At 34.6% G+C, this 9625-nt stretch overlaps 1 protein-coding gene across 6 annotated transcripts; it reads left to right on the top strand.

The window, feature by feature from the left end:
- The first annotated feature begins 292 nt into the window (after positions 1-292).
- On the top strand, positions 293-7947 carry LOC132283128 (calmodulin-binding protein 60 A-like). Of its 6 annotated transcripts, none has more exons than XM_059785028.1 (7): positions 293-620; positions 864-999; positions 3202-3254; positions 3509-4005; positions 5567-5727; positions 6432-6629; positions 6709-7947. In XM_059785028.1, exons 1-7 carry the CDS (start codon positions 565-567, stop codon positions 7549-7551), a joined length of 1944 nt encoding a protein of 647 aa, XP_059641011.1. In that variant the 5' UTR covers positions 293-564; the 3' UTR covers positions 7552-7947. The 6 variants fall into 6 exon arrangements, with proteins under 6 accessions (XP_059641011.1, XP_059641016.1, XP_059641012.1 ...); XM_059785033.1 differs by lacking the exon at positions 293-620 and adding an exon at positions 2932-3002 and having other exon boundaries at positions 900-999; XM_059785029.1 differs by lacking the exon at positions 293-620 and adding an exon at positions 2932-3002 and having other exon boundaries at positions 900-999; positions 3418-4005.
- The last annotated feature ends 1678 nt before the right edge of the window (positions 7948-9625 follow it).

The following is a 9625-nucleotide window of genomic DNA, read 5'->3' as shown; positions in this document are numbered from 1 at the left end:
TCGAGTTGCAGCCCTAGTTGGTGGGTCTCTGGACGATAGAGAGAATTACAGCTGGCAGCTGGCACATGAATGAGCAAGGGCATAAATAACATTTCCCGTTCACAGATATTTTGCAACATAAATATATTATTATAACATAAGGGTATAATTGACTTTCACATTAAAACAATATATTGAGATTTATTTGTTAATTATAAAAAAAAATTATTTTTGAAAATATCTATAATTCTTGCCTTGCTTTCTTTCTTCTTATCTTCTTCTGTTCATATTATGTCTTCCATCCTTTCGTCCTACCTACCTGCCAATGTCTCAGCAGTAAATATTTCAGTGACTATTCATCAATTCATGGTAAAAACAAATACGGATTATAAAAAAATTTGTAGACGCCAACACAACTAGTGTAGTGGTGTGGTGGCCAACATTCTTCCGTCTTTGCTCCAAAACTATATATATATATATATATATATATAAGCAATGGACAGTAAAGTGTCGTTATAATTGATTTTAAATATAGACATAATTGTATACAATTTCTTTGTCTCTTCATCATCATTGAACTCGAAAATGATACTGAATCAACAACTGGAAGATGAACCAACACCAATTTCTCCTTTGTTGAAGTGAGTTACCCTGTTTTTCCTTCATCCTTTTTTTTTTTTTTTTTTTTTTTTTTTGAGATTATCATATATTCTTGAGCAAAATTTGGGAAATCAAACGAAATCTGAACTGGGTTTTGCTTATTTGGTGTTAATTTTGTGTTCAAAGTGCTTTGTCCTTGTTAATTTTGGATTCCATTAATATATATATATATATATATATATATATATATATATTAACACTTTTGTTTTGTTCTTCTTTTCTAGGAATCAACTGGAGGTGATTATGAACCAAATGGTCCACGAAATGATAGAGCCAATTATGATCCAAAAGCCCCGAATTACAGAGACAATTCTGATCCAAAAGCTCCACCAAATTATAGATCCTATGATTGGTAGAGTTGTGAGTGAATTTCGTCCCTATCATATATATATAATATTTTTATTCAGTACACGTAGCGTTCATATAATACGTGTATGTTTACATATCTGAATGCTCGAATATATGTTGAAAAAAGTTCTTTTTACACCAATGGGCTGGTAGCCTGGTGCATGTAGAACGGGTCATACAGGTGTGCTTGTCCGTAAGTGTGTATGGTATAATGATTTCAGTATTAACTTAAATGCATACATGTATATACGTGTGTATATGCTTCTATATCGACTCATAAGTTCATAACACGATAGAAGGATAGAAGGATAGATGGATACATTTGTGTGCTTTTTGCAAATATAATGCATTCAATATACCTTTTGTTCATAATAAATGTGATTGTGTGTCAAGGCACAATTATGCTAAGTTTACCGTTCGATGTTATTACACCATTAGTTTGGTGAAGTCCTCATTGTAGGAGATCTGATCAAAAATGTTTTGAGGCTGTGTTTGGCGACAAGGAATTGGAGCCTTGGAATTGGAATTGATGGAATTAGAATTGGAATTGAAATTGATGGAATTGGAAAAAATTTTGATTCAATTTTCTTAGTTGCTTTTCTCCAATTCCAAAGCTCCAATTCCATGCCTGCCAAACATAGCTGACTAAAGTTATCAACTATAGTTCATTAATGTGGGGTGATTCTCTCATCTCTGTAGTGTTTTAAGCCACTTTATGCTACAGTTTGCGACTCCCTAGTGGAGCTTCAGCTATCTATTAGGTGGATCTGGTGGTATTGTTGCGGCCATGTTCCCTGTTCGCTGTTAAAATCCATTCAACATACCTGTGTGCTTGTATCCATTTAATAGTTTGAAGTATTTGATTGAAAATTTAAAAACTTAGCTTATTTCTTTTTCTGGTTCTTCAGCAATTTGTATAGGACAGCCAAACAAATGAAGGTTTTTTGGTCACTAGTGTTCAAGACAATTAAATGAAGGAGCTTGCATAGGTTCATTTGAATGCTAAAAGATGTCAACGAACATTTGGGAGCTACTTTATTTAGCTGGTGAATCACCGCATCTAATTCCCATGCCATCTAATTGGATTTGTAACAGTATGCAGTGGAAAAAATTTACATGAAGAATGCTAACTCTGTATTGCTGAGAATATTTGTATTCTATTTTGAAATTAACGTCTATTGATCCAATCCTAAAGTGGAACTTGAAAATATATTTTTGATGTTTATGCATCCACCCAGGGTGCTTGAATACCTCATGTTCTTGAAATGAATTTATTATGTTATATGTGGTGTTTGACATTAATTTTATAAATCCAGTAAATCCAAAAAATGACAACATTTTCAGCTCATATATGCTTTCCGATGATAGCTCTCTCTGTAACTGATTGCAACTAAAAATGTTAAGAATCACCTTTTAGTCAACTATTTAAGTCTTCAAGAGTGGTAATAAGATTCATGGCGAGGATTAATGATTAAATCATCTAGTATGGACTATGTGGTGGATTGTGATTTGATGTGAAGGAATTAAATTGAATTTCTGAGTTCTTTTTAACAAAGATTTCATGACCTGGTTTGATTTAGAAAACTCTACCTGCGTGAAAAGAGGTAGCAGTCAATGGATGACTATTGTTTAATATTTCTCATGATTTCCCGTCTAACTTCACATTTATCAAATGAAAAATAATGTGCCATACTATTTGTTTCCTTTTTAAGTCTTCTTTCTTTATCCTTTTTTCAACTAAAACGGATCTGGCTTTTGTCTTTGTGTTTATACATCGCATTTGCATAGAAGTCACTCATTTTTCCTTCTTTTATAAAAATAATTTGCTTTTTTAGTAGTGTATGTGTTCTTTGTGTTTATACTAAACTTATATGCTCAAGATTTTTTTGTTTTTATTTATAAAGTGAATTTTTCCACTTCTCATCTCAATTGTCTTTGGCATAGTGAATATATAGAGAGATGCTGCCAAACTGGATTTCTGGTTTTCTTGGTCCTTATAATCGTGTCTAAGACAGGTGACTTGAGGATTCTTGTCTAATGGTATAATTTTGCCTCTGGAATTTGAGGCACTCTGTTTATGAATTGAGGCAATGAGCAATAGTTTATACAATATTGAGAACCCACAATGTGTTACATTTTAGGTTGTGGATTGTATGTCTCAATGGATTGTATAAATAGTAAGCAATATCTCATTGATGCTACGTGTGTTTCCAGGTGAAAGAGCAATTTGAACCAGCACAAGCAACCATTTCATCTATCATGAAGGGGTGAGGATCATATATATGTTGTTTATATATATATATATATATATATATATAAAAAATTTGTTTTTTTTCCCTAGTGAGAAGGTAGCCAAGTTATCCTTCTTTCTTTCTTTTCTTTTTATTTATTTTTTATATTTATATTTTTCTTTTTGGTAATATTTTCTAGGTTAGCCACCCGCTTCCCCAGTAGTTGAGTCAATGAACACCCTTCTTAATGACTCATGCATAACTGACATATCCATGCCTATGACATTCAGGAATGAGATACATCCGTCTGTTGAGTCAATAATCTTACAACTACATTTCTTAATCCAACCCTCTTCTACAGTACATACTGGGAAAAAAATTGAAGGAGAAGGGGATGCGTCCATCGAAGTAGCTTTAATTGATGGTTCTACCAGGGAAACTGTTAAATGTGGTCCTGAATCCTCTGCAAAGGTGGAAATAGTTGTTCTTGAAGGAGATTGTAATGATGTTGAAGGACATGATTGGACAACTGAAGAGTTTAACCAAAAGATTGTTAGAGAAAGAGAAGGAATAAAAGGGAAAATCCCCTGTCTTACTGGAGATGCATATTTGAACTTGAAAGAAGGCGTTGGGACCGTAGACAAGATTAAGTTTACACATAATTCAAAGTGGATGAAGAATGGTGACTTCAGGCTTGGGGCAAGAGTGGTACTGGATAATTTCAGTGGTATTAAAGTAAGAGAAGCAATATCAAAACCGTTCAAACTCAAGGATCGCCGCGGCGCACGTGAGTCTTGAAATCTAATTACTTGCTATTATTTCAGTGGGTTCAGCGGTAGTGCAAAAATTTTTGACACGATCATATTTATATTTAATTGCAAATTTTTAACTGTGGTCTGTTATTAAAACTAGTTACGAGTTCTAGTTATGCGTATCAAGTGTTTGTGATTTTCATGCCTTTTAGTTATGTGCATCACATGATATATTAGAAATGATTTGAGTGGGAATATTAGCCACTTCAATTTACTTATTAATTTTTTATTGCACACTATAAGGTTTTGAAGGCAGTGAATAATTTTCTTCAGTATTAGTTCCTCAGTTTAAGAAAAATGATAATCTTGGAGAAGATTTGGGTGTTAAAGGAACAGATCTACTATGTGTTATTTTTGAATTATAAGAGAAGCTAGGTTTGATTTTCTTTTTGTATAGTGTCCTATTGTGTAAGAATTTTTTGGTTTCTGGACTATATGAGTTGACTGACACATTGTGATAGAGACTGCACTGGATAAGGGTCGGGTTAATTTACATTGGATTGCATCAGACTCGTGTTAAATCTTGAATCGTGATATATGTGGACCTTGTGTAGTAATTGTGTTAGAGAATACGATTTGCAAACTTAGTTTTAAAAAAATGGTGCCCACTCATACTCAATTAGTTGGTCTCCTCATTGAGCATAGAAACATTAAGGCAAAAGAAGAGAGTTTAAGGCCCTGCCATGTAGTCTTGCAGATTATGAAAGATTTCTGATCCACCATTTGATCAGTGGCTATGGAAAAACTCTTTGAACCCGATTGGTGATCCAACATATCATCTAAACAACTACTCAGACACTTATACTAAACAGTTCCAAACATACTCTGTGCATTTGCCTGTCATGGATAAAGCACTACAGAATTTTTTTTTCCTTTTTTTTATTTTCATTTTTTTCTCCCGTGATCATGCAGACAGATAGAGTGCTGAGGAGCTAGGATATGTTTAAGACTTGTTGGTGGCTGTGGAATCCAGTAGAAATTTACATAAAGGTTTAAATGCATAATGTTTCAATTAATAAAAGGAGATTTTGAAACTAATTAGTGTGGTATAAAATGTATATCATATTTATGTATGGATGTATTTGTGTATGATATTTATTTTATTTATTAAATAACCTGTTTGAGGCGAGACGTTTTATGGGGTTAAAAAAGTTGTTCATCTGTTAATAGCGTTATAATAAAGCTCTTGTATTGATTATCAAAATCAAATGCATTTGATCCATCTAAACGATGTTCTTTTGAATGCAATGTAGCACTATACCTGCAGGTTTAAACGATCTTCTTTTTCTTTTCTTTTTTTTTTTTTGAAATTTGGAGAGTACTTTTTCCATATTATGTTGAATGCATAACAATTCATTTCCTATCTAACAGAAAGCTATAGTCTGAATTGCTTGCATAAATGGATTCTCTTGAAACTATAAACGAAGAAATTCAGGCAGAGAAGGAAAATTGTTACACGTTCTAGGGTGGTGGAATAACTTTTGATAGTTAAGATATTTAAACAAGATAACTGTAATTTCAAGTTTTCGTTTGCAGTGTACGGGAAGCACGATACTCCATCCCTTTTTGATGAAGTGTGGAGATTAAAGAATATTGTCAAAAATAGCCCTTTGCATAACTGTTTAAGCAAGGAAAACATTACCACAGTGAAGGATTTTCTGACTTTGTACTTTACAAACCCTCAAAGGCTCCATGAGGTAATTATTGACTTATCTTTCCTCTTATAACCTTTGCAGCATTTGTTAGTGGCATATTTAACTTTTTGCTCTGTTTTCATTGAAGATTGTCCAAGGCACTACTCAATATATTTTAAAATGTTGCTTGATTTAAATGATGAACATTTTTTCTTATTAAGGAAATGATTTATTGATAAACTTGTTTTTGTGCAATTTAAATGGATATTTTCTTAAAACCTTTTTAGACTAAAGAAAAAATCTCAATTTTTTTTACTTGTATTTATTGAAAAAATATCAGTTTTTGTGCAAGTTAAATGGATATTTTCTCTCAACTTGTTTAAACTTGTATTTATTGATAAATTTGTTTTTAGCCTCGGTTAAATCTCAATTTCCAGCTTCCCCATTCTCCCTTGGTAGACAATGACATCCCATCTTCATCCTTAATATATATATATATATATATATATAAGCATTGTACCATGAGTATTTTCTTAATTAAAATTCAGAGTGGCAAATCAGTGGCCAAAAGGAAACCTAAATAATTGTAAAATTCAAGGTGATATTTAGGTAAATTAAGTTATAAGACTCTGAAAGAGTTTTGGTTTACATTCTAAGAATTTCGGCATTTCTTAAACTGAAGGTTTTCACCTGCATTGGTAAATAAATTATTCCAACCTCCTTTGATCTACGAAGTTTATCACTATGAATTTGTTGGATGTTGGCAGATCCTTGGTGCAGGGACTAAGATGGTGGAGATTATGATAAATCATGCTCAAACTTGTATACTTGACAAAACGGTGTACTTGTACCGTCCCAGTTCACAACAGAAAAATGGGGTGGTTTTTAATGTTGTGGGACAACTGATAGGGCTACTCTTGGAAGGCCAGTGTGTTCCTAGTGATAGGCTTTCAAAAACCCAAAAGGCATGCTTCTTATTCTGTACATTTTTTATTTAATTTTTTGGGGTCATTTCTAGCTCAGTAACACTGATTTTGATGTCAGGCTGATGCCCAAAACTTGGTTGATTCTGCATTTGAACACCGGGAGGATTTTTTTATTGAAAAGAAACACCAGGAGGATTTTGTCTCCTACGACGATATAACTTCTCTCATGGATTCTTGTTCTGAAACTTGCCCCACAAACTTACCCAGACTGGAGACTTGTCATTACTCTGGGACTTGTCACATATTCAATGGAAACGACAATACACAACCAAGTACCTCTTCTCCGGTTAACTTGTCACATATTGCCGGCATGGATTCTATAGTTGAGCAGAGTGATCCAGGAGAAGTACCCAACTCTCCAGACTTCGATCCATTATCCATCATTCAAGATTTTGATGAGGGTTTGTTGTTTCTCAATAATGATCATAACCCTCAACCTGAGAACTCACCCAGACTGGAGAATCTTTGTGGCCATAACTCTGGGACTTGTCACATATTCAATGGAAACGACGCTACGCAGCCAAGTACCTCTTCTCCGGTTAACTTTTCAAAATTCCGTTCTATTGGAGAAATGGTTATGGTTGATGGAGGCTTCCTCACTATTGCCGGCATGGATTTTATAGTTGAGCAGAGTGATCCAGGAGAAGTCCCCAACTCTCCAGACTTTGATCCATTATCCATGATTCAAGATTTTGATGAGGGTTCGTTGTTTCTCAACAATGATCATAACCCTCAACCTGAGAACCTGGCTGTGGAATTACCTGCTGCTGAACAAAGTGCTACAGCTGTTGATCTGGTCGAAATAAGATGGGTAAAGCTGTTCAGCGTGCTGCAATGTGTCGTCAAAATCAGAAGCATTGTTAGAAGCAGTCATGTCCGGAAAAAGCAGAGATGCTGTTGAGGGGCTGTGAAGAAACTGATGCCTGCAACTTCAGTTTCATATATAGTACTTGTAGGTGCTGCCCGATGAAGATTGTGCGCAGATGTACAGCAAGACGAGCTGGCTTATCTTTTAGATTCATATACAGCAGGTAGTTTATAAATAGCATACACAGCCTCGCTGGTCATAATAGATCACAAAACACACTTTCTTTTTTAGGAGTAAATTGTATGTTAGTGTTTTTACACAGGGAGTTCCTGATGCAACAGTTAAGTTTAAAATGACACTGTTGCGTCAGGAACTCCAGTGTAAAAAAGATGAAAAAGTGAGGTCATGAAACTGTTAAAAGAGGGCATCCGGAGAACCTACATTTTTCTGAGCATATTCTAATGAAGTATTGTATGATTTTTATTTATATATTCTCGTGGATTATTGTTTTATTATTTTGGGGATGATGATGAAACTTATGGACCAGGCTGGAAGAACTAACAGGCTATGAATGACACTATTTAGTGTCGAAATTGTTGGAGCACGTAACATTGCTGGATGGACTCTTAGATGCAACAAAGAAAGGAAGAAAAAATCTATTGAGTTGCTAGTTCTGCTGGGCACTGTAGGTGCTGACTTACCAAACCATGGTCTGCTGCTTTGAGTAGCAAACGGCGAGAGTTTCACAGAATTTTAGCGATAGATCAGACTACTTAGACTTCATCTGTGTAGAAGATTGGGCTTGAGGAGCTATGTAGGATGACGAAAGAATTATGAGAAGAGAGAGCTTAAATCTGTGTTTGAGGAAATTTATGGAAGAAAGTAACCAAAAAAAAAATGGCTATATTCACTATACGTTTGCAATGGAGCAATGACAAGAACCATGAATTTGCCTGGCATTTTTTGTAGAGTTCGCGAAGAGATTAGAGGGAGTCGATTTGAAATGGTAGTCCATGGATGTTCACATGGTTCTGTGACTTGAAGCAGCTGATGTGAGGTCAAGAAAATTTCGTCATTTCCTTGTGCAGATTTCGCCATGTAATTACTTCACTTACTTGTGCAGTGTTGGGCACAGCGGAAGCTCTTGATACAAATCTGTTGTGCAGAAATAGAAACCCAAACAAATATACACACAATGATGGCAAATCCTATAACAAGAAGATATGAATAAAGATGAAAAGAAATACACCACAAGACAAGACTTATAAGCGGTTCACCCTCACAAATAGGGTTACGCCTCATTGTATAGAAGAATATTTCAATTCAAATTGAAAAACGTTTTGATTCTTCCAGCAAATAATCACTCTTCTCACAATCAAACGTCACCCACCAAACGAAGAATTGCTCATGAACGCTCTTAAGAAAAATCCCCAATAATTATATGGTTTACACAAAGAAGAAAACCCACCCAAAAACAAACTTCAAATATCTCTCTTGAATGTTACACACAAAAGGATTTCTTCACACAAAAAACCAATCTTGAAGGATCACACCACACATCTTTCACCGCATCTCATGCCTAACTTATAGGCCAAAGTTGCCGCCTTTGGATAGTTGACTTATTGCTGGCACAAAGAAATTCATTCCTTATCAATTTTTTCCCTTAAAGTTTGCTTTCCTTAAAGTTTGCTTATTACCTTATCAAACCCTTAATTTGCACATTAAGTCATTCACACGACCAAACAGTTTACTACCATAATTTTATCATTCAATCAATGAAATTCTGCCAAAATTCAACCAATGAAATTCTGCCAAAATCCTAACTATCTCCACCTTGGCAAAATTTCTCCACCTTGACATAAATAATTAGATACCAAGACTTTCTCCACCAGAATGTGAGTAATAAAAAATGCCATCATCATCGCCATCAAAAAACCAAATTAATAAAGAATTTTAGTTAAGTTTGAGTCCTCCTCAAACCTAACCCTCAGGATCTCCTTCTTCAACCCAAACACGTCTTACGCAGCTATAAGTATGCCTCCAGTATTTTTGTCAAACTCTAAATGCTTATCAAAAGCACCCTTGGAAACTCTAAATTTGACATCTCCTCTAGCAACTTTCGCCAACCGCCCACAAATCGTCAATTGGTAATGAAAAGTCATCTTCT

The sequence above is a fragment of the Cornus florida genome, unplaced genomic scaffold (assembly GCF_030987335.1).
Source record: "Cornus florida cultivar Cherokee Brave unplaced genomic scaffold, ASM3098733v1 CherokeeBrave_3.0.0_Hap2_Chr11, whole genome shotgun sequence".
In the NCBI taxonomy this organism is placed as follows: Eukaryota; Viridiplantae; Streptophyta; class Magnoliopsida; order Cornales; family Cornaceae; genus Cornus; species Cornus florida.
This window is presented reverse-complemented; position numbering and strand designations above follow the sequence as displayed.

What these genes read in the sequence shown, in the direction of transcription:
- LOC132283128 (XM_059785028.1), top strand. Translation starts at nt 565, where the DNA reads ATGATACTGAATCAACAACTGGAAGATGAACCAACACCAATTTCTCCT. An exon ending in ATCCTATGATTGGTAGAGTT is followed by an intron (nt 1,000 to 3,201) that starts GTGAGTGAATTT and finishes GTGTGTTTCCAG; the next exon opens with GTGAAAGAGCAATTTGAACC. An exon ending in ATTTCATCTATCATGAAGGG is followed by an intron (nt 3,255 to 3,508) that starts GTGAGGATCATA and finishes TATGACATTCAG; the next exon opens with GAATGAGATACATCCGTCTG.